Source organism: Corvus moneduloides, chromosome 3 (genome assembly GCF_009650955.1).
Source record: "Corvus moneduloides isolate bCorMon1 chromosome 3, bCorMon1.pri, whole genome shotgun sequence".
NCBI classification, from domain to species: Eukaryota; Metazoa; Chordata; class Aves; order Passeriformes; family Corvidae; genus Corvus; species Corvus moneduloides.
In genome coordinates this window covers 115,670,273-115,697,860 of record NC_045478.1, presented here as the reverse complement: position 1 = coordinate 115,697,860, position 27,588 = coordinate 115,670,273, and the positions used below count along the sequence as shown (strand labels likewise).

General features: G+C 37.5%; 1 protein-coding gene across 2 annotated transcripts in view; it reads right to left on the bottom strand.

Annotated features, from left to right (window-relative positions):
* Window positions 1-1,529: 1,529 nt before the first annotated feature.
* ESF1 (ESF1 nucleolar pre-rRNA processing protein homolog) overlaps window positions 1,530-27,588 on the bottom strand; it is a 31,800-nt gene continuing 5,741 nt past the window's right edge. For both annotated transcript variants that reach the window (XM_032103647.1, XM_032103648.1), the window contains exons 6-14: window positions 26,883-27,035; window positions 25,303-25,417; window positions 24,246-24,384; window positions 17,507-17,668; window positions 10,791-10,912; window positions 9,548-9,638; window positions 4,787-4,854; window positions 3,971-4,117; window positions 1,530-3,819 (exon numbers count right to left, since the gene is read on the bottom strand). In XM_032103647.1, coding sequence (XP_031959538.1) covers window positions 3,520-3,819; window positions 3,971-4,117; window positions 4,787-4,854; window positions 9,548-9,638; window positions 10,791-10,912; window positions 17,507-17,668; window positions 24,246-24,384; window positions 25,303-25,417; window positions 26,883-27,035 — 1,297 coding nt within the window. In that variant the 3' untranslated portion in view covers window positions 1,530-3,519. The remainder of the gene's footprint in view (window positions 3,820-3,970; window positions 4,118-4,786; window positions 4,855-9,547; window positions 9,639-10,790; window positions 10,913-17,506; window positions 17,669-24,245; window positions 24,385-25,302; window positions 25,418-26,882; window positions 27,036-27,588) is intronic.

Here is a 27,588-nt window from a genome sequence, read left to right as displayed (position 1 = left end):
ACAAAAGGAGAAAGGTCTAAGTGCACTGGGCAGGATTTCAATGCGAAAGGATTTGTGCAGTGCCAAGGAGCTCATGGGACGAAGTCCAGGAGCACTTGCCCATGAAAATGTGGCAACCAGCCGTCGGATCGGGTGTCTATGAGGATGGGAGAGGAGCAGGGTTTGCCAGTGGGCTCACTGGAGGCTACAAGCAATGTTGTTTAAAACTCAGCAGTGTTGCATGGCTGAAATACAGAGCTGGAACAGCCCTGAGTAGGGATTACTCATATGTTAGTGATGAGGGACAAAGTAGTAATGACCTTAGGTGACATTCATCTAGACTGGATCCAGAATCCAGACAAAAATACTCTCATTTATAATGCTGTATGTTAAGGACAGAAAACTTCAGAATACACCTTTTTGCCACTTGGTCTTGCTTCTTACAGGAATGCAGTAACGTAGTCCTCTACATGAAAAGGTCCATTTTTACATTAAGAAAGTAACAGTTCTTTAAAGTACTCTAGGAATTAATGAAAATTACTGTGCCATCAGAGGTACCAGTGTTGCTTTTATCAGAGCTGACTAAGGCATTGAACATGATTTAAGACAAACACAAAGCAAATTAATTAGTACTTTTAAATATAGGTCACATATAACGTAGGTTTCTAAGACCTTATTTAGAAAACCCACAGTATTTTGGTTATTTGCTTTGTTTGCTAAAAAAGTATGTGATGGCACAACTTACTGTTATTTTTGGATTCTATCAAAATATGAAAAGAACAAAAAGCCAACCTGCTATGAATTGGAAATAATACATTTAATTTTTAGATGGAAGGAATGATTGAAAACATACATGGCTGTTCATCTCTTGTTGTCTGATCTTCCTCAGTTTTTACATAAATCAAACCCTCTTGTGATTTCCAGTCGTAATATTAGAGCTTTAAAGGCCTGGCTTACATTCAATGTGAGCTCTGCTGGCTGCCAACTTGGAGACAAATTACATTATAATAGACCTCTGTAAGTTGCTAGAAAAATTATTTGTCTCACTTTTAACAGTCCTGGTTTTTAATCTGTTATTTTACTTCATTGCCTTCACTTTTGCTGGTTACATGACATCTAGTGAAAGTCAAAAGTAATACTATATTTTAAAGTTCAGAGGTTGGAACTTCTAGATCCAATTTTCACGTTTAAAAGAATGAGATGGTCAAAACCATCATTTGTTTTGTTTACACCGAGGGATATGGATTGCAGGGAATTCTAGATTCTTACCAGACTTTCAAGATATGCTTCTGCTGGAGACACAGAAAACATGTCAGATTTTGCTCACATTGATCTGGAATCATGGAGCTTAGATGATACTAACTAGCAATTAAAACTTTTTTTTTAAGGGGAAGAAGAAAAAGAGGTGTTAGAGCTAATAATTTTATAAACAAACGAAATTTCCCATCTAAGATGCATGCTAGGACAGATCCTGAAGTTCTCCAGTTCTTCCCAACTAAGATGCCCCCTCAGCACTCGGTAACTTGAGAACAAAAACAACAACAAAAACATCTGATTACATAAAATGATCATACATTAAGCGTTTACAGGATACCCAGTACATGTTACCATACAACAAAATAATTATTACAACCAATAATTACAATCACTGTGAAGTCTGCCTTCATCTTTCCATGCATTTTGTCGTGCTATGACATCCAAGTAGAGGCCAGGCTTCCTAACAGGAGAAAGTAGCCAGCATACATACATGGAAGACACAACATAATTTCGACCACCTAATTTCAGTTAGAAGTCCTCACAATTTGTGACTTTTTAATTTTATAACCAGATTTTTCAAATGACTCCTCCAGCAAAGTTAGTGTCAAGGACAGAGGCTTTGCAGGAGTACAGAAGTTCTGTTGGAGAGTTTTGTACCAGTGAGTCACTCAGCATATCTGGGCATTCTGGAGGAGCAGAGATCCACCAATTCCACATTGATTTCCAGTGACGTTATAAAAGCACCGAGCTGAAAAGTACTGATAATACAGAATATTTGGTAGAACTTGGCAGGGTTAGAGGATTCAAGAGAGTGCAGTTTGCTGTTGCCTTTCATTTCCCAACAAATTTGTTTTCCATACAAATGACTAAACAAAGTTACGGGAGACTCTCTATGGACCCAGTATTAAAACAAAGTGACTCTGAAGATGTTCAAATGTTTATGAAGAGTAATTACATTTAAAGCATTTGAGGTCTGCAAGTATTCCACAGGCACATCATTGCAAAACACTCTTTATTTATTGTAAAATCCATCTCCACCTGTATTTGTATATTATGTTCCTTAACACCTTTGGCCACTCTACAGCCACCCATGTGCTAATCCAGCTCTCTCATCTCCTTTACATACTGAGATAAATTTACTTGATATAAACACTAGCTTTGATTATCCATAGTTTTAACCTCTGTTTTCATAGAAGTCTTTGTTTAAATGAGTAGAACATCTTAGAAATTAAAAATTATGTCTTTAAAATGTAAAATTACCTTTCAGCTCCTTGTTTCTAGAGTTTTCGGTCTTTCTTGTAATGCAATGTTGTATTTCCATTAGAGCTGATACAGCAAACCTTTAAAAAAATCACAGCACCCCAACCCACACCAAACCTTAAGACAAATCAATGGCCACACTCCAGGGAAGACTGATCATTTTCTACTTACTGTATTCTCCCTGCATCTTTGATATCTTCATCATCAACACTAACATGGCCAAACAAGATGGTTTCTGAAATTGTATCATCTAGATCTGCCTTTGATTTTTCCCTCCCCTTCCCTGCCCCCTTATTTTTTAACACTTACAATATTGGAAGACTTTGTATAAGTATCATATTCATGGAAATGTAATAACAGTAGCAAAAAGTTTAATTTTGATGTAATTTCATTTAGGCATGAAAGAAAAAAACACAGCTAGTACCCAAAATTCTTCTGGGCCAACTATTTATTTCCAAAGTATGTTAATGAAACACTTCTAAATGGCAATATTTCCATTAATTAGTTCTATTACCTTCATGTATTTAAAGGAGAAAATAATAAAGCATTTATGCAATCTTTTAAAAATCCACAAAAGACTTTTATACAAAATTTCTTCCATTTGTAGTTATTACCTTCTTTATCAAGACAGGTATGTTTTACAGACTTCTGTGGAATTAAAAACTTTAAGACCACTTAGTCTCAGCAATAAACCTCTGCAGAACTGTTTTTATTATTTATAAATAAACCCATAATTATGATTTTTGTAGCCATCTTCAGCACTTCTATTATTTTTCAGAGATGACATAATACAAAACAAACCACCCCAAAACCATCATTTCCTTACATATGTGCAAAACAGTATTTGTTGTGGCAGAAGAAAAGAGTGATTATTACTCTGAACACTTCAAAATTCACCAACATAGTTAAATGACTTTTCAGGACGTCTTAGGTGGACAGGAATCAGAGCAGGCTGCAGTAACTTTAACAGATGTCTCCAGTTAGAAGGGCTAAGACTAAAGTCCAAGTAAAAACAAAGTTCAGTTATTTAAATCTCTTCTTTTTCCTTGCCTGAAACTCTTCTGTTTTATTTTTGACAGACTTTATTAGCATTGATAGGGCAGGATCTATGACTTTTTTAGCAACATCTCCTTTCTTTGCCATCTTGCTCTCCAGGCCCTTGTTTGCCTCCTTAAGATCTTGCTCCTTTTCTTCTCTTCGGCGAGCTTTCTCTTCCAGGATCTTTTCTACTGCTTTTGTCTTCTTGAAATTTGGATCTGAAGGATCCAAATTAAACAGGGGAGAAGTAAACATGGCTTGGAATCTTGTATCAGCAACATTTACCTGAAGGGAGAAAAGAAGCATTTATTTTAGGTAAACTTTTCCCATGACAGCAAAGCTTTTAAGCCCAATAAAACATGAGCTGCTTCAGAAGTCATAGCTCATGAGATTCCTGGAACTGCTGCAGTCACAAAATCAAGGAGTACACAATTACCTGGAAGTCATCTTCTAGTAATTCTTTCTTTTTCATAAGAAGTTTCTTCTTCTTTTTGCTCAAATTCTGTTGTTCTACAATCTTTTTATAATTAAAATGTTTTCTAGTGTCCTCCTCATCATCCATCATCAGTAGGGCCATTTCAGCCTGTTACAAAATAAGAAAGTCCATGTACACAATGAAAGTTTTCTATGAAAAAATTCAGCGTCTCATTAATAAAGCCTGTATGAGTCTACATTTACATAAATGAGTTCAAATAGGGTCATCAGGGCAGTATTATTTCAGCCATAACAACATTCTTTTTAACATTTTGAGGTGTAGTATTAATATAAGTTGATTTCCTTCTTATTAGACATTAAAAAATTGCAAATACCCACATTCAATTTTCAAAAACAGTAATAATCTCATCTGAAAATTGTACACCACAGTTTAGAAATAACTAATGAATGCAATTTAATACAAGTATTCATATAGCAAAATAAAAACTAACATATCTGGATTTAAGTAATTTCTAGTTAACTTGTTCTCAGAAAGAATGAAAAGAAAATGGCAAGCAACTAATCTTCAAGCACAAAAATATACAGGACAAAGTCTGAACTCACAAATGTTTCATATAATACTGATGTTAAAAAAATTAAAACTTGGCACTGCCCAACACACAAACTTCTTCTTGGTAGTTTTTGTTCCAAAAGCTCTCACTATTAAAATTGTGTAGTTTTATTCCACTGGCATCCTATGAAATTCTGCAGTTCCACTCACAAACACATAACAAATACTTGCAGAATTCATGCAATGCAACGTTTTACATCACTTTACCTTCTGTTTTTCAACTTCATCTTCATCTTCTGAGGCACTTTCTACTGATTCTGGCTTCTTCTTTAAACCTAAGTGCAAATACAGGGCATGAACACATTATCCAAGCTTACGCATGAGGGCATAATTTACCTACAGCTAGAACTTCTAAGTACATCTCATTTTCTTGCAGTCAGTATCTAAATGTCAGATGCGTAAAAAGGCTGCAAAGTTAAGAAAAACCAGGAAGACGTAAAGCAATAAAAATAGTTGTTCACTGAACAGTTGTTCAGTTTAAGGAGGCAGCAACATTCAAGTGGCATAAACAAGTCAAAATCATGGTTTTACTGTATTTTTCAAAGGGCAGTAGAGAGAAGTATCACAATAGTGCAGGCAAACTCATGACATCACACCACTCCCAGAGTGTTTTATAGTGGAAATTAAAATATGATTGACTCTGCTCAGACTGAATATTGTTCTGAGGAAGCTCCCCTACTCCCTTAGCATTCAAATACACAGTGCTGATTAGACAGACATAATGAACAGTAACAGCATAAGATATTAGTCAAACATAACTTCTAATGAAAACAGACCTCTTTATAAATCCTACAAAATCAAATTATTCTCTTTGGAATGCCTGTAGATCTTGATCAAGAAGAAGGAGGAAAAGCAGAAGGTTTCCTGTCCTGAACCACACACTCTGACCTTTGAGCTTGGAATGACATTCCCAGGCAATTTACTGCAGTCCACTGGGGGTACTCTTAAGGAAGATACTTGGCTTCATTTTGTCAAGACAGGTTTGTACTCAGACTAGAAATACAGACATGCCAGACACATGTCAAGTTATATCACTAAGGAACAGGACGTATTTCTTGAGAAATATTTTTTTTTCTGCCTTGACTATTCCCTTGACTACTTCTACATGGATTCCAAACTGGATATGGATTTCCAGAAGAAACAAACCACCACCACCAAAAAATAAACTATCCAGATGCACAATGTCATCAGCTCCAAAACTGAACTGTTGATTTAGTAGTTCCAGAAAATGTGCAGGAAAATCAGATTCAGATATAATATTGTTACCTAAACTCTACACAATTTAAGTTAATGTGTAGAAGGGAGAAATAAATGTCTTCTGTAAGACTTCAACAATTATGGAACCTTTTCTATCTTTCAGAAGTGGCTAAACTACAGAAAAGGAGCACAGAGATACAACTGGAGACAATTATACGAGAAGTTAGATCAGTAAATTTCTTTTCTTTCCACACATTCCCAAAGGAAAGTCATTCAAGTCACCTTCCCTCATCTTTCTCTATATAGGGAATCACAGAAGTGATCCTTATGCCTTCAGTGTTTTCTGTGGATGCAGATGGGGCTGAACCAGGAGTTAGTATCAAACTGAGCTCTTCTACAGGAAAATAAATAAATTAATAAAACCTTTATTTCTTACTTTGATACTATGCAGCTAATAAAACCAGCTCGGGACCTCAAATCACCCTAGGGATTCAAAAATTTGTATCACACTGAAAATGGTTCTGTTTAAAAATTCACAAATGCATCATTTTCTGTATTTTTAACATACTCCTGCCACAGTCCATATTCCCACATACATTCTGGAAGCCCCACCACACACACACTTGTTGCAAACTGATTGCATACCCTCAGATTTTTCCTAGCACCTCATCCCCACTGCCATCTTTTAATCAGATTTGTCCCACCTACAGCTGCAGGTACTTCAGCGTTATGCAGAACCAATTGGTAGCTGTCACCAGCCAGTACAAGAAGCATCCAGTTTCTGCTGTAATCCCCGCTCAAGCTGCCATTCGACTCTTTCTCAGCTCAAGAATTTTGTTTGCAACATTAACTTTGTGCATCAACAACTTTCCAGTGCTGACGGTAAAAGCTAATCATAAGTTTGAGACTTCAGAGACAGAAACTGACCCCAAATCAAAAACTCCCCTCACAAGACCTCTTATCTGCCTTAGTCAGAAACATGAGTCAGGCTCAAAAGCCTTGCAAAGACACACAGTAAATGAATCTTTTCACCTACTTTATCTTCCAAATACAGGTTCTGCAAGTATACTCTGATTTTGTTGTTACGCTCTTAGGTCCCTGCACTCGTACTGCTCCCTTCCGGCTTTAAAAAGCCATCAATTCCTACATACATCATAAGTTACATCATGAGAAGGCATTTAATGGTTTGGAACTAATAGAAGTTACAATAATGTGTGAAGAATTCCTCAAAGGCTCAACAGAAGCTACATTTAATAGTCTAATGTGTTCTGAAACTGTTCGGTGATCTCCAAAAGCAGGACCTTGCTCTCATGTTAATAAGCTATTAATTAACACTATTCAGCTATTAATTTTTCAGTTATTAATAGTTTAGGCTACAAGAGTCATTCTGTCTCCCTTTTCTAAGACCCCACAGAAGCTGATGCAGTAACAGTGAAACTGGCCAAGCCAAACCCAAGTTTTACAAGGCTTTTTGAAACAGTATGGGCATCAGTGTAAAACAAAAGTGACAAATTATTTCTTTCTTGACAATATGAAACTAGAGTTAAGCTTCTAGAATGCATCATCAAGGCTCATGTATCTGCAGCATCTGACATTTTAGCCCATGGTACTATTAAAAAGTCATATGAAAACTGTGCAAAGCAAGTACTACCATGAGCCCTGCACAGACAGCTTTTGGGGCACAGCAGGCACAAAGAATTTGTTCTACCTTGCCTCTCCCAAGATGAAGCACTCACACTGTAAGAATCACTGCCTGCTTTACAAACAGTTATCAGGAACAAAGACGTACCCGAGGAACATACATTTTAGTAGATTTCCCATAATTTCCAATTTTCCTTTCAAAGCACTCAGTTTTTAGGCCCTTGGTCCTTACACTCTGGCTTCCCTTCAATTGCCTCAGCTTGAAAGAAACCAAGCTACCCAAGACTCATGCATGTTACAGCCAGCAAGTGAATCCAGCACTACTAAATCCCCAGTTTCTGCACTGGTCCACATGAGTCTGCAAATAAACCCCATCATGTGCTTTTTCAGCATCATCTAAAATAATCTGACAGTCAATTTAAGGGTGAAATTTCAATCGTTTAGGGGAATTGTGGAAGGCTTGTGAAAAAGGATGGTCATTTAAGTTGCCTGTACCCTAAATACAAAGTTGGCAGAATTATAGCCAAGTTCAAAGATGACCGTAACCCATTTTCCCTCACTGGATAAATTGTGCTTAAAAGCAACCCCAACTATGAGACAGAGGTTGTTCTGGGTAAACTTGGTGAAAGCCAAAGCTGTGCCATGTAATTACCATTAAAATGTAAACTGGCTCGCAGCCAGCCACTGTACTGTCCCTTTAGAACCTCTCCAGGGCTAACCACATTCTGGTTTTCTCCTGTATCTCAGTAATTATCAGTAATCTTGAAGACAAAAACTTCACTTTCTTAACCTTTATGTGTATTTTACTATCTTCTAAGACTCCACAAACATTAAAGTCTATTCTCCATGTTATGGACAAGGCTTAAAGATGTGCAGATAAGCTCATTCTCCGGTGAGCCCCTCTAGGACACAAAGAACTTCTCACATAATGCAGCAAAAAACATTTTTTCAGAGATTTCACAGAGAACATCACACATTCTATGAGAGTACCTAGGTAATCTTGCTATTAAAGAAAAATTAAACAACTTGGTGAAAGGAATGGTTATCTTTACAATTAGTTACTTCAACCTATACACAAACCACCTGGAAAGCATGGTAGAAAACAGCACTGCATGACACATTGGACTGTGGTGTTTGTTTCTAAAACATGGACAGGACTCAGTCTACTGTTCTGTATTTCAGATTACTAAGCACAAAATCATCCAGATTTTGGGGTTTAGTTATTTATTTTATCCTAAGATAGATTTTAACAATCAGGACAGAAGCCTGTGCTGGCAAGTATCAAATTAAAAGTAACTTACCCTTTTTAAATGGAACCTGGATCTGCATTGCTATGCTCAAAAAAACCCCAACCAAACAACAGACTGGCAATATTAGTAAATCTGATGCTATATTCTTTATGTTTGTTTTCTTCTTTTGTTTTTATGTCATTTTTCTTCTTTTAATATACATGTGTAAGCCACCCTTAGGATCTGGCTCCTAGAATTATGGAACATCAAAAACCTACCTTTATTGATTTTGCTCAGCAAAATCACACTCAAATTTGCTGTTACCATGGCAAAAGCTAATTTAAAAATCAGAATAAAAAGCTTGTAAAAAAGGTATCTTAAAAATCTAAACTGGGCAAGTTGTTTTCTAAAATATTACATTTCACTATTCGAGTTTCTAAGCCACCAAGAGTACACCAGTAAAAATGTGTATCAGACTAAGAGAAAAGTGATTTCTTCTGAAAGACAACTTTGTTTATGATGCAAAAACATTTGATGTTTTTGTACTTGACCCAAGCTTCAAAGGGACCTATGTATATCTGGCTCTTCCTATATAAAAAGACTTCAAAGGCAATGGAGTTCTTTTCTCTGGAATACTTCAGGGAGCAGCTTGTTTTTAGCAGCCACCCCAAGAAACTGGATAACTAATGGCCTCTGGTGAAAGCCAAGAGAATATTCCCTACCACTCCATGTATTACAATAGGCATAATTTTACAGGAACAGCAATTTTAAGCAAATTGCACCTACTTAATTTAATTCTGAACATTCTATCTCTGTGTTTAGTCCAGCCTGACTTTGTTTTGACGAGTCAGTATTTAACAAAAGGGCAGATTTACTTTTGAAGTCGCCTGTCTTGACTGACCTGTTTTCTCCAATTCTTCAGCAAAATACGGGTCATTGAGATCAACATCAGGTGGAAGTTCATCTTCACTCTCTTCTCTCTCAGCATTAGCCTATAACAAAGCACAAACATTATTTCAATCAACATATAACTACCACTTAAGTTTCACTGGAATGAGATGTTCTGTGAGTAGCTAGCTATGAAGACGAAAACTGAAATACTGTACGTGGAACATCATAACACCAGAGTACACTAAAAATTGATAGTAAAGACAAATCAAGAATTTCAACCCTCTTTCACACATTTTTATTAGGCATATCCCCAAATTATGATGCACCAGACAACCATTCCAACAAATTACAGGATCAGCACTGTTGTCTCCTTACTTTATGTTCCACAAAAGCTCTGCTTGGGGACAAACTTGAGTAAGAAAGTTCATTTTGTGGAGCAAATTTCAAAAAGCTGGAGTTTGGATTTAAAAGAACAAATTTTCTTACTGGCAGTAGTGTGTCATACACCTTACTCCTTGACTTAACTTATCAAACTGAACAAGAATGTTATGCCAGACAAAGTTGCTCTGCTACTGAACAGTGCTACTGACTCCATTTTGAGCACTCATCAGCTTAAAGAAGTTTCTCATCAAGTGCCAGTTAAACCTGACATACACAGAGTAACTCAAGGTGTAGAGCTTACTCTTAGAAGTGTAATTCAGCAATGTGAGTTATATTGAGAGTAATTTAAGACTTTAGAGAACCTAGATTCTGCGTGCCACATGCTTTTTTTTTCCCCCTTGCAATATGAAATTTGAATAGTTCTTTGTAGCTATTAATTCTTTGCCATTACAGCTTTGGGAAACAGGTCTGTATTATTTTAGCCCCAAAATTCCCGAAACTACAATTACCATTGTCATAAGAACTTCGAATTGATATGCACACAGTAGCAAAAAGACCACTTCTAATGCATTAAGAATGCAAATCAAAGCCAATTATTATTATGACTCATTTATCTTCACAGCAGCACAAGTAGATAAAAGATGTTTTGTGTAAGCATATGTATGGTCAGCAGTATGCTGAATATCCTTTTGCTCTGTAGGTTTGACGAAGTACTCTCAGTACTTCCACATGAGTGAACACTGCATATTCTAACCTTAAAATAGCACTGGCAACTGGGCAATTTATTATTTTGTTTATCTGAAACAAACATTAACAACAAATTAAGAAAACAAACAAACAACTCCCCCTCAAATGGCCAGTAAAAACATTACCTTTCTCTTTTTCTTGAGAATTCTTTTTTCTTTCTTCTTCTCTAGGTATTTTTGCCATGGAGTCAGGTTATCCTTTCCTTCCAACCTGTTTTTGACCATTTCTTCAGCAGTTTCTTTAAGGCCTAGGAAAAAAAAAACATAGTAAATTAAAAAAATGTGATGAATCTGAATTTTTAAAAATCAACTGTTTTCTCTTTTGTAAAAGAACAATCTAGCTTTTCTTCAACAAGTCTGTGGAAACAACATAAATATTGCTTTAAAAACCATCTTTATAAAGAAGATCGCTTCACAGGATGTGTTTTTCCAAATAAAACATTCCTTCAGTAAAAACTGTACAAGAGTCAGAAGAAGAGCTTGCTGTGTGGTATCTGATTCCCACTCCTGCTGTTAATCAGAAAGGTCTCTTCTCCAGACATTCAACTGTGCAGTCTACAGATGCCAGAATGAGTAACAATATAAAACTAACAGATGTACACAGAGCCCTTACGTCTTATGTACCACACTATCATTAGTTAAGATTCTGAATTAGTTCAGTTGCTGAAACTTTGCCTCTGTGACAATACTCTGACAATGCTGCAGGATCTCTGCTGACCACTGTACTTTTCATTCTAGAAAAGTAAACCACATAGAAGTGCAACATGTCTGGCTCTTAATAATTCTGGCCTAACAGGATCAGACAGTTAAATCTGGATGTGTTAATTAGGTTTACATTAAATTCTGTAATTTAGCAGGGACACCCAAGTTTCAATGCCCAGCACTTGCACCTGTATAGACAAGTGTGTCCTAACCTTTAAGCTTTTTGTAAATAAAACAGAATGAAGTTTTCTATAATATGCATTGTTAGAGTATTCAATGATGTAAGAATTTCACCTTAAAAATAAATCCATCAAATAACAGGAGCATTCCCATTTTACATGTAGAATACTTAAATCCAGAATAAGCACTTCATTTAAAAGCAATCTTCTAATTTTGGTAAAAAATTCCATACACATCAGGAATACTTTTCTAAAATTCACTACATCACAGAGCACTTGGATGTTATGAGGATGAAAACTGATTTCAGATGCACCTTACACACTTTCAGCCTGTTCTTCACAAGATGGGCACTTGCAAAAACAAAATTTCATGATCTAAGGAGATTAACTGACTTGCCTTGCAATGCACTGGATCACAAATCAGTGGCAGAAACAGAATCCACTTCCCTGATCAGAGGTAACAGCCTGGGCAATGAAGTGTTTTTCTCCCGCCTGCAACTCCTTGCTTCATTCACTACATACATTTTTTTTAACTTCTGTGACAAAGCAGTCAAATATCCTATAGGTAACATCATCTCCCACAAAGTGACTAAATTATCTTGGGAGTAGGAATCCTGTTTCTGCTTCGCCCTCCAAGCCTGATATTTGTTGTTTCTTCCCCAGCCCTACTTCTAGTGGTCTCTCTTCAGCATTCTCTTCTGCCACCCCAGTCCAGCCCTGACCTGACCAGACCACATCCTACTCTCCCACCCTTCATTCCAGTTTTACTGCTTAGAAATCATAGTCAGACCTCTCCAGATGTCCTAGACCAGATCCCATTCTTTCTCCCAGATTTCCCAGTTGCCAAGTCCCCATTCCTCATTATTCCTTCCAGCTCTCCTCAGTATGGAGGAACTGAAAACAGTGATCCTGATGGAAGAAGCGGGCAGCTTTCATGGACAGTTCTACCTATCCCCAGAAGAGCAGGCAGAATATTTTTCTGAAAAACTGCAAACACTAATCGCTGGTTTTGTGCTTGTTGACACTCCAAAAATAATTCCAAGGCTGGGGAGCTAGTTACAACTTGTCTGAAATACGAAGTGTGGACAAGATCTAAAAACATATTAAACCATAGAACCATAGGAGGAAAAGAGTGGAGCAAAAACAAAATAAAGGATCCTTCTACTACTCTGGAAAGGTGCCAGAATGAACAGTAAGGGGCAAACTGTTACAGCCAAAAAAATTGGGTACTTAACCAGCAAACAAATCAGAACCACGATAAAGGAAGGATTTTGCATAGGTTCACTAAAAACAGGCCATTAAGAAACTCTCATACAACAAGAACAAATATTTAGTTATCTTCAAAGTCCATGAAAGCAGACTCATCAGCTTCCTTGAAATGGAACCACTATGACTTTGGATACTTTGTGGTACTTTTATGGAAAAAATTACTGGTCAGGTAACAACCTTGCAGATTCTCTTTGAAGATAGTAAATACAGAATTTTAAAAATATATGTCACATCTCCAGCAAAAGAGAAACCCAAAATCTGAAAGGAAGTTACAATATTTCTGATTTATTTGCCTGGAAAATGGAATCATTTGATCCATCTGGCACTGAAGAACTTGGAGGAAAATCCAGCCCTTTCTTGTGGTATTTGGCAGTCTCATGAAAGGCATCAGAGTTTCTCCACAGATTAGAATGGCTTAGAAACTACTGTCCAGACCACTTCCCGAGAATAAGAGTGTATTTAAGTGGTCAAAAGGATTTGGACTGCAGCAGGGGAAAGGAATTGTCTACTTTAGGTAGAAATATTAGCTGGCCATTGAAAGATCTAACTTATACACCCTTATTGAAATACATTTTTTTAGAATAAATTAATCACAATGGTTTCATTTAATCTTCACAAACGAGGGCAAGAAAAGAGAGGAAAAAGGTCATCTATGGTAAATACTACAGCAAACCTACATACACTGCTGTCACACTGCTGGGACAGCAAGAGAGAGGGGCAGGTCAGAATTTTTACTTCTCCAAACACTCTAAACTTGCAGAAGTTTAACAGCCTGCAACTGTCACTGTTATTAGAGGCCAGAAAGATACATTTCTGTTTTCAGGAAACCTAAACGAGCAAGTTCATCTTGCGTGTAATGCCTCACCAGAAAAATGAAACTCCTTGTTGCAGGTAGCTGAAAGGAACGGCAAATAGAAATACTCTGATAACATTAGAATTTGTCACCCCCAAAGATGAAATTTGTTAAGTCAACAAGTCTTTCCTAAGACAGTAAAAGCGCCAGCGAGAACCCAGCACCCATCGCAGCTGTCAGGTGCGAGCCCCCACACAGCTCAGCGCACGCTGCTTCGTGCTGCAGGAGGTGAGGCCACTCCCGTCAGGGGACACACTCAGCAGTGATCCAGATGGAGATGCATGTTCCATAGGAGCATTTCTGTGCTCTGCATAATCTCTGGCTGTATAGCTGGGCTTCACTATGCACTTTACAGACACCACAGCCTTCTGTTCTACTGTTCTTCTGTTCTACTTCGGATGAAAACAAATTTGAAATTTTCCTCCAAGCCTAGCTAAATATTTACATCTCATTCTTCCCAAAGGAAAAATTTTTAGGTCCAAAAAAAAACCTGGCTGAATATCATCAAGAAATGCAGTTGTGGTCTTCTCTCTCTTCACTTTCTAAGGGGAGCTTTGGGAACTGGATAAGGATTCATAGTAATGGTTGCTTAAATCAGATATGATTAAGAAAACAGATGGATGCTTAAATATAACACTGATTTTGTGCCTAGAAGAACAGACCAAAGAGAGTTGGAACTACATCTAATTTATTTTTGCTGGCACTGTGGTTTATTTAAAACTATTATGATTCAAGAATAACTGAATCATTGACAAAGTATGCTTTCTATAACCATGTGTAAATGACTGTGCCAAAACTCAAAATTTTAAATTAATTCAAATATCTGCCTTTCAATTGAAAAACTTCCTAGAGTTAACTGTTGTAATTCTTCCATGTATTAAACATTTGGGCAGGAAAATATTTTGCAATAAGTCAAGCGCATTAAGGCAGAACTCGATAATAAAAATATTTCAACAGACATAAACTAGCTCTGAAAAAAATTAGGAGTCTTCAGAGATTACAACAAAAACTATTTTTGAATGTCCAGAATGCTCCAACTGAACATAAGTGGTTTTGAAATTTAAATAAGCACATTTGTTCAAGAAAAAATAACAACTAATGCTCCTCCCTCCCATAAAGAAGCACAACCTCAAGCATGTATATATTGCCAGAGCTATAAACTACTGTTCAGCATGTGCTGCCTATGCTCCACCATATAAAAAACATATATAAAAGAATATCCCCTTCAGGTGTGCAGGACCTCTTCTCCAAATGCTGCCTAAAATCAGTAATGGCTGAATTTTTGACTCAAAAGCAAACTTAAGACACCCATTTTCCCTTTTAGGACTTGGGTTTCAGACAAAACCGTATTGCAGGGGTCAATAGCCAGAAGTGGCACTGTTGACCTTGTGGAGGTGAACTGTCTCTAACAAAGGCAAGTGAACAAGTCTATGATTTCCAAAACCTCTGCTCTTCAATAATCCTCTACTTTTTCAGGGTAAGAAATGAGGAAATGTTAACATATCCTGTAAAACCATAGTTGCTAAAGTAACATTAAATACTATAAACTACCCATGTAAAATTCATTGTACACACATGCACATTGAACCCAAAATTATATGAACAAACCTGACCCTGTGCATGGACATCCAGCTAAATTTAGACAAAGTCAGTCAAATTTATCAAGATAGGGGGTTTTTGTTTGCTTGTTTGGGTTTTTTTACCATCCCTCCCTCAAAAGAGATGAGGACATGGCAAAAGTCTAGGAGTCCTACAAGAAGATGCAGTCAGGAAGGGGTTGGACTAGGTATAAGTATGCAACAAATCCAATTTTCTAAAGTCAAGTTCCATAGCAAAGAAACAGGGAGCCCATGCATTAAGGAACTGGATTCCATCTCTACTACAGTTAAAACTCCATTTCTACTAAATGTCAATGCAGTTTACTCGTAACATGCAAGGCACAGTCTTAAAGACAGCCTCTTACAAAACTTCTTGTTCTCCCAGGGCAAGCAAGGCTAAAGAGTTTCCTTTGGTCTCCCTTAAAACAATTTTCCATCTCCTAAAATGAAGGGTTTGCTCTAGATTCCTGACTATGTTACCACATTAAGGTACCCAAGCTTTTTTAAATTTAGAGAACTTCTTTCATAAAATTTGCAAAATTCTTCAAAAAACAGAATGCATAACAAACGAAACAACCTCCAAACGTGTTTTTCAAAACCAACAGAAAAACACATAAATAAATATAAATACAAATATATATAAATACAAATATATATAAATACAAAACACACTCCTAGCAGCAACTGGTTCATCTGTGGCTTCCACCTTCAATCTGAAAGGTGGCAACAAATCTCTGTAGAAATCTTACAAAGCTACGTACGCATGAAAACTCCTTGGCCTTGAATGCTCAGTGACACAATGAATTAACTACTGAGTGAGCAACATCGTGAATGCAAGTACTGACACACAGTGGACAGATGGAGTACAACGCTGTGTCAGCGAGCACTTGTCCCGGCTGCATGATACATGCTTTTCCAAAAGGGTTTTGACAGAATTCATGTCAGAAATTACTGGAATTACAAAAGCACGATTGAAAGCACACAACTATTTTTAATGCCCGTGTATCCTCTAGAACACAGATCTTATGAAGAAACAGGAATAAAATTGTTCCGTTCAGTTTAGTCCATTTCAGTGAACTGCTACAGACCAGAGTATTTCAAACTGAGCAGAACTTCTGTTCAGCAGAAGTTATCTGAGTGAACTCAGAATAATATTTGTGTAAATCATATCATTAGATATGCATTCCTAGCTGGGAATTCCCATCAGCAGTGAAGGGCCTAGATTCTGGTATGTGTCTGGTCTTGCTACTTGCAGTAAGAGATCAGGGCTGTGTCCTGACACAGGCTGCAGTCCCACACCTGCTGCACCTTGCTGCTCCCAAGAAGGGAATGTCATACTTCCCTAGTCTTTCAGCTGCACCATTTAATCCTCTGAACATCTGCCTATCTGACATGCTAACTCAGTGGAAAAGATCCAGATTTTTTCTTTTCCAGAGTAGTTCTGTTATTTTAGCGAACAAAATTAGGCTTGCAAGGACATCTACCAAGTGCCAAGGCTGGTACAGGCAGTCAGAATGAGCTTTGGGCCAGGATCAAGGTGATGCCACAGTGAAAACCTTTCCCTTTGTGGATATAGGGAGCTGTTAAACTGGCTCATTACACCTCAGGGAAAGCATTCAGTTTGAGTGGTTTTTTTGTCATAAAGAAAAAAAAAGAACTAGACACTCATTTTTGGCTGTCAGGATGAGTTCTGCTGGGATGCTATATGGTGAAGTTACCTTTCATTAATTTCCGATGTCAATCTGGATGTCACTATTCCCCAGCCTTTCCTGGTACTTTGCTTTCTCCCAGAGCAGTTTCACTGGAAGGTCAGACTTTTCCCTTTTCTGCTCCCCCAAATCTTTAGCATTTTGCAGGCAACATTTCCAAACCACTCTCCTCTAATTATACACTATGTTTCCAAATCATACTGGTTTTCATTTTTAAAAGTGCAAGTATGTTTTATGAATCTATAGCAAACACATGAATTCTACTTTAAAAAAAAGTCTATAAAGTGATAATTGAAAAAGCAAGTACAAAAAATCCTGGCGAAAAAATAAAGAGAAACTTACAGCTGAGGAACTGAGTTCAGACATGTTATTTCTTCTATTTCCCTCACTGTAAACAATCTGGATTTCAATTTATGGGGAAAAAAAGGGCTTGTTTCTCCTACTATAAATTCAGCACCTTACACTATATCCCTGTCAGCAGACCAATATTGCATATCCTCCAAGGCAGGAAAATAAAAAAAATAAACCTTACCTGGAACCCATTTAATCTCCATTCCTATATCCTTTTCTTCCTGTTTTTTCTCTTTTTCTTGGATACTTTGCAAAAGTTCTCTGTACTTGGCAATTTGCTCTTCATCGTCTTTTTGGCTTTTCCTCAGTTTGTCATCTTCCATTTCATTAACTACATCACCATCTAAGAGGAGAGAGCAAAGTTATCACAGAGAGCCTCAAGAAAGTGAGCAACTGAAGTTTATCTTTAGGAAACAAACCTAAGACACACACATTACTTCTAAAAGATAATATAAAATATTTTCATCTGTTATTACCCCACAGAACAACCAGTTTAAGAATTCCCTTATTTAGATGAAATAAAAATAGTATCTGAAAAGACAAAAGAGAATTTGTCCAGTAAAGGAAATCACTGACGGGGCACAGCATCCTTCACTGTAATTTTAAATTATTAGTTTTAGAGTCCTTTCCAGCATAGTACCTAAATCTCTGAAACCAGTGGTGTAAAGCATTTTGAAAATAAAATGCTGCTTTTTGACAAACAGCAAAAGAGATAATTATTCAATGCCTTAATCTTCAGTGACTTGCTGAATGAACAAATGAAGCAAGACAGAAAAGAGGACTTCTTTTTTCCTTGTTTTTAGGAAAAAAATCAACTAAAATGTTACTTACAATAAGCTTTTAAACGAGTATTTCAGTGAAAACAGACTTGAAAAATGCTGCAACTCCTTTAACTGTAGAAACCTAGGTTTGGGGCAGGGTCATCTTTTCTTTTTCTCTGGATGAGCAGTAAAGCTGTGCTTCCTACAGTACTGAATTGAGTGGACAGCATAACTGGTGTCCAGAAATGTGTCCCAGTTCCAAGTCTGGTCTTTGGCTAAAACTGAGGTGTGGCAGTGCTCTCGCCCCATTCCATCACTGCAAGAAGCTGGTTGTTGACTGGAGGCAGAAATCTTTACTGCTCATAGAATCACAGAATCATTTAGGCTGGAAAAGACCTTTAAGATCATCGAATCCAACTGTTAGCCCAGCATGGCTAAGCTGCCACTGCATCATGTCCACAAGTGCCACATCTACATGGCTTTTAAATACCTCTGGGGATGGTGATCGAGCCACTTTCCTGGGCAGCCTGTTCCAATACCCACAGCCCTTCCCTCATTCACTAAGAGGGTTACCCTGCCATAAGAGGAGATTAATTTAGTCAAGCAGGAACCTGCCCTGCACAAACCTGTGCTGACTGGCCTGAGCCTCTGGTTGTCCTGTAGGTGCCACATGATGGCCCTCAAGATGACCCACTCCGTGACCTCCCCAGCACTGATGCTGGGCTGACAGGCCTGTAGTTCCCTGCACTCTCCTTCCACCACTTTGTGTAGATGGGCATTACATTTGCTAACTTCCAGTCAACTGGGACTTCTCTGATTATCCAGGACTGCTGAAAAATGATGGAAAGTGGCTAAGTGAGCATATCATATCTGCCAGCTCCCTCAGTACCCTTGGGTGGATCCCATCTGGCCCCAGAGACTTGTATGTCTCTAAGTAGTGGTGTAGCAGGTCACTGACCATTTCCCTTTGGATTAAGGGGGCTTCTTTCTGCTCCCTGTTCCTGTCTCCCAGTTCAGGTACCCAGAACTGGTGTTACTATTTAAGACTGAGGGCAAAGGAGGCATTAGGTACTGCAGTCTTTCCCTCATCCTTTGTCACTGCGCCTCTCTCTGCATCCAGTAAAGGATGGAGATTCTCCTTAGCTCTCCTCTTACTGCTAATGTGTTTATAGAAACAATTTTTGTCTTTCACGGCAGTAACCAGGTTAAATTCTAGATTGGCTGTGACCCTTCTAATTTTCTCCCTGCATAACCTCACAGCACCCTTGTAGTCCCCCTGAATTGCCTGCCCCATCTTCCAAAGTTCATAAACCTTCCTTTCTTTCCTAAGTTCCAGCCAAAGCTCTCTGTTCAGCCAGGCTGGGCTCGTTCCCTGCTGGCTCATCTTTTGCACGGCACATGGGGACAGTCAGCTGCAGCTGCTTTTCCACTTTCCTCATCAGAAGCTGAGATCTAAGAAGGAAGCATCTGCTCATTCAGAAAGCAAAAGGCAACTATGTTTTGAAGACAAGTAGAAAAAGAAGACATTTGGTTGTTTCTTCTTCCTAGTGTCCTGAGAAAGAAGCTCTACTGGATGGGAACTGAAGAAATCTTTGAGCCAAAAGAGGATCCCTAGAACCTTGATAGGCAAGGGGCTACCAGTTTGTATTTATCACTCATTTTGCTAGGAGAAATTTAAGTGCCAATGCATATTGTCATTCTTTCTCATTTAGATAGAAGTTGTGTTTCTTCTGTCAAAACTAACAGTTTTAAAACAAATGTTCAACATCGCCTTCAAAAGAACTGTAGGAGCTTTTAAATCTGTAAGCAAATAAAGCACATTTGACAACAGATGCAAGAAAGGAAAGTGAGCTGAGTATGTTCTCAAAGTTTGCTCAGAGTTCAAATAACCTTGTCAGCAGCTTTCAAGTATCACGCTGTATTGCACAACATCAGGAACCACTTTGATGGATATTAAGGCAGCAATGCTTTCTGCCAACAGCTTGTTCAAAGGCTTTTTGAAGAAAACACACAAACCAAAAAGTTCTGGGGCATTAACCGCTGCACTGCAAGAGAAATACAATCAACCTGGGAAGGAGAAAAAGGCAAAAACTGATGAAATCTAGAGTATAAAATAAAGTATATTCTTACTGTTTTCAAAAGAAAGAAGTAATAGAAGTGCTAAAAGATTTAAAAAGAATGAATTTCAAATCATGAGGCTGGTCAGAAACATTCCAATACAACAATTTGTTTTTAAAAGATGACATTAATACAAAATATAACCACATGCAGAGGCTCAATATGTTAAATTGGTGATTGGCAGCTGAGATCACGTTCTTGTAATCACAGGGTTGTGAAGAGATTGTGTTCGTAGTTTATCTTGCAATAGCTGAGTAGATGATTCCTTTTTTTAAAAAACCTCAGCCTTAAAAACTAAAGGCAGTAGAAAACTTGTAGCAGATATAACATTTGACAAGAGGTCTGCTGCAAGGCTGAATTTTTTTTAAAGATGAGAGGGAATTTTCTTTCCATGATGTAATGGCAAAGCAGAAAACTCAGCTAATGACTTGGATGCTGATGGCCATACCATAAAAATTGCCTTAAATGTCTCAATTCTATCCAGGGTAGTTATTCAAATTCAGATAGATAAAAAATAAAACCCAATACCTACAATGCATGTAGACCGACAGGATTAAAACTAAATGCTTCACACTCCAGTATTCAAGAATCAAGTCTGAGGTAGAGGTTTTTGCACTGCACTACAGCATGCTATGAAAAATTAAATGTGCTGAACTCAGTCTTGAGCCAGAAAATAATGACAAAGAAAACACTGGGGTTTAAACCCATTTTCCCACATTCTAAGCACTTCCTGAACATGGAGTTGTGCAAATCCCATTAGGTCATCCCAATGATAATAAAAAAATGGAAAAATTTAGAATATGAAATGAAGTTTATTCAAAGCCTGTCAGAATTGATGCCTTTTTGTAAGATTTTTCAGAAAGAAAAGATATTAGAAGAAGAGAATGCAAACACAGATAACAGTAAATGAAGGGTAAACATTAATTTATGGCATTTTCTTAGATTTTTTTTTGCATTTTCCTTCAGGTCTTTGTAGTCTAACCATTGAGGGATGTGCACCGGGTCTTTAAACCTCCCCTTGCAAACCAGGTGAGTGTTGTAGCTGCAGCCTCTCAGCAGCTGTCTGTGCAGAGGTGACCTGGCATCAGTAGAGCCATGCCTCTGAGCCAGCCAGACCTAAGCCAAGGTTAACACTGGCAATCAGAGTCAGTCCTGAATAGGGACTCACTAGCCTGCAAAAACACACAGAGATGTGTTCTTCAAGTTACTGGACACCTCCCACAGTTTATACGAACCTCCTGGAAGGAATGCTGACATGACCCTTATTGGCCTTCCAAGCACCTTTAATTACAAAACAAACCCAACCCAACAGCTCCTGCAAGCATGCTTTGGAAAAGTATCCAACACCTGCATCAGCTGTATCCAGTTTCTGATGCTTCACAGAAAGAAAATAATCAGGTTGTGGTATTTGTATTCTGAAATTCCCATGATATTCCACCCAGGCTTGGCCAACTCATAAACTGCTAAATCCTCTTGCTGCTTCTTTCCAGAGACAATAATAAATAACTGCATGTTCTACTTCTGTCACCCTCCATTTCTTAGTCTTCTGTAATAGCTCTAGCAAATATAAACACATGTGGATACTGTTCATCTTTAAGAGAAAAAGGCTGTATTGTTATCTAATAAAATGCTATATTATGCATTTAAATTTATGTATATAGTCATGAGTTATTGCACCAAATAGTTCTCAGAATGGTAAAAAGATTTAATATCTGGTCTGACTCTATTTAACCTTAATTATTGAAAATAAGATTCAGCAGCATTATTTGAACAAAAACTCCTCCCTCCCAACCACTACATTTCCTTTCTCTGCACTTGTGCACCTCTGGCATCGGGGCAGCAGCACAAAACAAAGACCTACTGGGTTTGCAGAGTCTTATATCGGAAGTCAAATACCACAGGAGGCTGGGCTTCCTGCTCAGATTCCTACTGAGGAGAGCAGGGATCTACATGGAGTTTCCTACAAGCCTGGTGGTATTCAGTAAGTGTTTGGACAACTCTTAGGTTTAGCTTTTAGGCTGCCCTTTGTGGAGTCACAACTTGGACTCAGTGGTCCTCATGGGTCCCTTCCAACTCAGGATATTCTGAGACTCCATGATTCTATCAAGACCAGCTAATTTTAAAAAATCCTATAAAAGTATTTTATCATATATTCTGTTTCAGTATTCGTGTGCTGTGCAAAGCAGAACAGCAGAAAAGATGTTGCTCTTGCAAAGATAAAAAAAAAACAGATGAAAAGCTTAGACATAAACCCCATAATGCTTAATTTGAAGCATATTTAAAATGCCATACACTAAGTCACTGGTGCTCATTGTCAAAATAGCAATTATGGACTGGATTTAATGAATGCCACAAACACTTCCTAATTGGGATAAATGTACCCAAGTAGCAGAAAATTCAGAAGCAATGTAAAGGAGAAATTTTGTGCTGTGAACCACAACATTCCAGGTCACTGAAATCCCTGATGTCACAGAACTGTTGTTTAACAGTAATACTAACATTCATGACGCACATATTTTAAGTTGAAAAAATTCCATGAAAAAAAAAAATTAGAACAGGCCAACAAAAACCTGTTTATAAATAAAACATTTTAATAAGTTTGAAAAGTACAAATAGAAGTCCAGGACATTTTTTCCCTCCTTATCAGACTCCTACATTTCCATTCAAGCAGCTGACATTGATTTTTCCCATTTGTGCATAGCACCACATAATTCTGCTGGATGGAACCCTGACAGATGGAATCCTGTTTTGTATCACATAACTGAATGGATAAAACGTCAGGAACACATTAAAGACATGACAACATAATTCCTCTCTTAATAACTTACTTTTCAAAACATCATTTGTATCTAGACATTTCCAGGTTTAAAATTTATTAGTGTGATAAGATTACTTAAGGTCATTTTTTTTTCCTTCCCAGAAATGGAATTTTACTCTTTAAAATTTCTGAAGTGTTGCTCCCATGGATATTAGCTTTCATCACCACCCTATCATAGATGCTGTTCTTTAACATCATGGTAGCCTTGTATGTGAGAGGAGATGGAAATGCTTTACTCTGCATCCCCTGCTCCCCTTTAGACTTCACTAAGCATTGATAGAGAAACTAAAGCTCACAACAGTGCAGTTTGTGAGTTTTTATGTAAGATGAGAAACAAATGGACATTATCCCTGCCAATATATTGCCAAGCTGAGTTTTCTGCCACAAGATTTCCCAACTCTACAACCAAAAAAAACTGCAATGTTTTTTTGCATGCTCCAAGCTCATCTCTGCTTGCAGCAAGCTGCTTTAATGCGGGATAAATCAATTTTAAGATCTGTTTGAAAGACCTAATTAAGGCTTAATGAAATTTTATTTGCCTTGTAATCTAGGCTGTAGGTATTATTAAGAGCAGGACGCATTTCAGAATGAAAACAAGCAATTTAATAAGGAATTTAAACACTGGTGCACCATATGCAGAAGACTCAAGTACCTTGCGAAGTTAGATGAAATTCTCTTTATATTCTTAAGAAGTACATGAATCAAAAAGCACTTGAAAGATGTCCCTGTTCATTTAGTCATTAACCACCTTGCATTTCAAACTAGGACTTTTCCTCTGAAAAGGAAACACTTCAACTTCTATGAGTCTGTAATTTATCTCAGAAATGGACAGATTAGAAGCAGATACTGCCAAACTTGACAAAGAGATACCAAGGTACCCTGAAAAAAAAGAAAAAAGGGGGTAGGAGGAGAAATAAAAAAGCAAGAAAATTATTTTCCACACAGAGGTGCAAGCTCCTATTCAGAAAGCAACTACTGTAGTCCAGCGGAAGGTGTCCCTGCCAGTGGCAGGGTGTTGGAGCTAGTTGGTCTTTTAGGTTCCTTCCAGTCTGAACCATTTAGTGATTCTGCTTACAGGCTCAATCATTATGCAACAAATATAATTGTCCTTGTAAAAGATGACATTCAAAGCATTTTCTATAAATATAACATTTAAATATTTAAATAATTTGTGTTTAAAACCCTGCAGCTAATGACTTTGTGTACATTTATCACCAAAGTACCTTGCTGCTGTTCCTCCTCTTCTTCACTCGATGAAGCCAAATAAGCTTGAAAATCCATGTCAAGAAGCTCCTCTTTGTTAAAAGTTCTGCTGAGTGATGTTACTCGCTCATGATCTGTCTCATCCCATGTGATATCTACCTTAAAAATAAGAATGCCAGTTGTAGAAGCTGGAACACTAAAACTAAACACTGTAATGTTGTCTTTTTAGGGAAAATTATTTTATACCTTCCATTCAAGACACAATATAAACCTGTTAGTCATGCTCTCTACTCACTATAATAACCATTTAGTAACAGGAATTTAATTATAACATTTTGGAATTTATTCTACAGTCGGTTTCAATGAATTTGAACTACAAGAAGAACTGAAGAGATCTCCTCATGCACTGAATGGTTCTGTAAGAGCAGGTCCCACAACACAAAACCTCTGTAAGCCAAATTTCCTTTGTGGCAACAGATACTGGTGTTGAAGCAGCCACCAACCCCTCTCTTTTCCTCTTCCAGCAGCAATTCACTGGTGGAATCACATGCAGATTGCAATGGGGACAATGAAAGTGTTTGCGCAACTGCACCCTCAACCAGAACGTGAAACAGATCTGACTGAAAAATGATCCAGCAGAAAGTTCTTATTTCTCAACTAATCACTCCTCCAATCTGGTTCATTTCATGGCCAGATGGAAATTTTGGCTGTCAGTAGGACAGAGTAGGAATGAATTGCTACAAGGAGGGGAAGCAACTGTTGAAGCCTGGCATTACCACCAAAATGGCTCTTACCGATTAATACACTAACATCCATTTTAGGCAAATTAAAAGATTTAACTGTAAATAATAAAGCAATTTCATGTGCAACTTGTCATAGAGATAAAATGAAGCCCAATCTCTTTTAAAATCCAACTTGTGGGTCCATAACATGCTTAAATCTTTTAATACATTTGATGTCTTTATTTTGAAATGGTGAAGATAATCAGGAATCTTTTCCCCAGTACATATATCATTCAAAAGCTGACAGCAAAACTAAACAAGTAAGAAAAACATTACAAAAACACTGTAAAGATACCTTTGATGTTCCCATAGCAGCAGATGTGAAGTACTTTGGCTTATAAGCAGCTATGTTCACTTCTGAGGCTACATCTTTTGGCTTATCATCAAATGTAACATTATCTGGAATAAATCTTAAAGGCAAATAAAACGTGTTATTCTTCAAATACATTGGGAAATTGCATAGTATAAACAGTCTAAGCTTTCATGAGTATGGTACATCAGCATGAAAGAATTAGCTAAAATAAAAAGGGGGTAAGCCTGAAAAGGGAACAAAAGAAATGGACAGTACTCCACACATGTAAGATTCATTGCCTGGCTTCTGCAGGTCTGCTCCACAGGTTTTCAGTGTATAACAACACCCTGTTTGGGAAGTATTTCAATTTTCAGTCTGGTATAAACAGGGTTGCAGATGGTTTTTTGGGTGTTTTTCTTTGTTTTAAGAACCATCTTAATATTAAAAATTAAAAAGAAAAAAGCGAATAAAAGAGGATTTGGAAACAGATGAAAAAAAATTCCAAGCCTTTTAGGAAAGCCTGGTACATCTTGAAAATTATAATGAATAAGGAAAAAAAAAGTTTAAAAGACCAAAGTCATGAGTAGCAACCGAAGAACTTAGTTTAAAAAAACCAAAAACCTTGGTATACTACATGAGGAATTACTTGTGATTTTTTTAAAATCTTTGCAAATGTAATCTGATAAATAGTAGTCTACATTAAAATTTAACAAAGCAGAAGATTAGGAAAATCACTGGAGAATTTCAAATACCTGTGTTTGTTGTAAAACATTACCAGTGTTTAAAATGTTTACACATTTTACATGTTTACATGTTCACACATGTTCACATGTTCACTTAGCAAAGATGTCTTTTCCAAAATGGTTCAAAGCAAAGTAACTAAGTTCCCCTAGAAAATTATTCAAAGCAAAAAAAAACCTTAACTTTCACTGATTTCCAAGAGTGTCCATAACAGAGGCCCCAGCAGACAAACAGGGCTTCTGCCACAACTTTTTATGATTTAGTAACTTTTCTGTTTAGACTGAAAGGGGTTTTTTGCAACAAAAGGAAATACTAACAATAAAGCAAACCACAATTTAAAATCCTTTCTTCCCCAAACATGACTTTGGAAATACCAGAGCATCCAGCTCATTCACAAGGGCTAACACATCTATTGCAGCTTTGTGACAACAGCAGCAATAATCTTGCCCTGTGGTAAGGAATCCCAAAAAAGAGCCACTTCTGGACCCTTGGGGAGAAAAAAAGAAAAAAGCAACAGTGCATTGTTTCATTTCCTGAATCCTATCACTTTACTTAATTGTACCAAAAGCTTGAAGATGTAATGAGAACATTTTATCTGGATTTTCTGAAAATAATCTCTCTACGCAGACATCCTCTTGAACTTCCCATATTACAATAAAAATGGTCAAAAAGAAGAAAGAAGAACCAAAGGGAAACCTAACAACTCACTGGATGCGCAATTTATCTTCATATCTTGTTTTGCTTACAGAGTGAAGTCAATAAAGTTTACTCCAAATTATTATAAACTGCCTTTAATTCACCCTCCCTGGCCCAACATGTAAAAATATCACCAGTGGAGCTACCTCAGGTCTATGAAAGAGCAGCTACTTTCAAATTCCAGTCCATCACATTCCTCATAAATTTTATTGGCTGTTTCAGGAGAATCACATTCTACAACTGCATAGAAGTATTTCAGTCGCTTAAACTGGTATTCCCGCAGTTTTTCCCTATAAATCCTGCAAAAGTGGAGAAAAGACCAGTCAGGTGAGCTGGCTGTAACATCTTGTTATTTGCAAAATATGTTAATCCAACTCGTTAAAAACATGTGCCAACCAAGCACTCTTCTAATCTTGTAAGGCTCGATATTAAACAGCACAAAGTTCCACCAGTATTCAGTTTTGCTCAAGTAAAAAGACTATTTCACACAGTTTTATTAAGTGTAAAATCTGTATATGACTCCATTGAAAGATCACAAGGATGAGGTTCTGTGAATCTGAAGGGCACAGGCACAGGTATCACTGAGGTACCTCTGGGATACCTGGGTTTGTTTGTTGGATTGCAGATGCTCTCAAGCCCACTGAGCAGTAAATCTAACGCTTCAGGATGCACCTTGAGGCACACAGTGAAGAGGACCTCAGAACGCGCTCTGCGTCCACCTTACACTCCCCTGATGCACTAGAGAATGCCTTCAAAGGGATCTATCCTTATGTCAGAAGCATCTAGATTTTCTAAATACAGGGCAGTCCAGCAGGATGCATTATACAAATATGGCCCCAATCAGGCTACCAA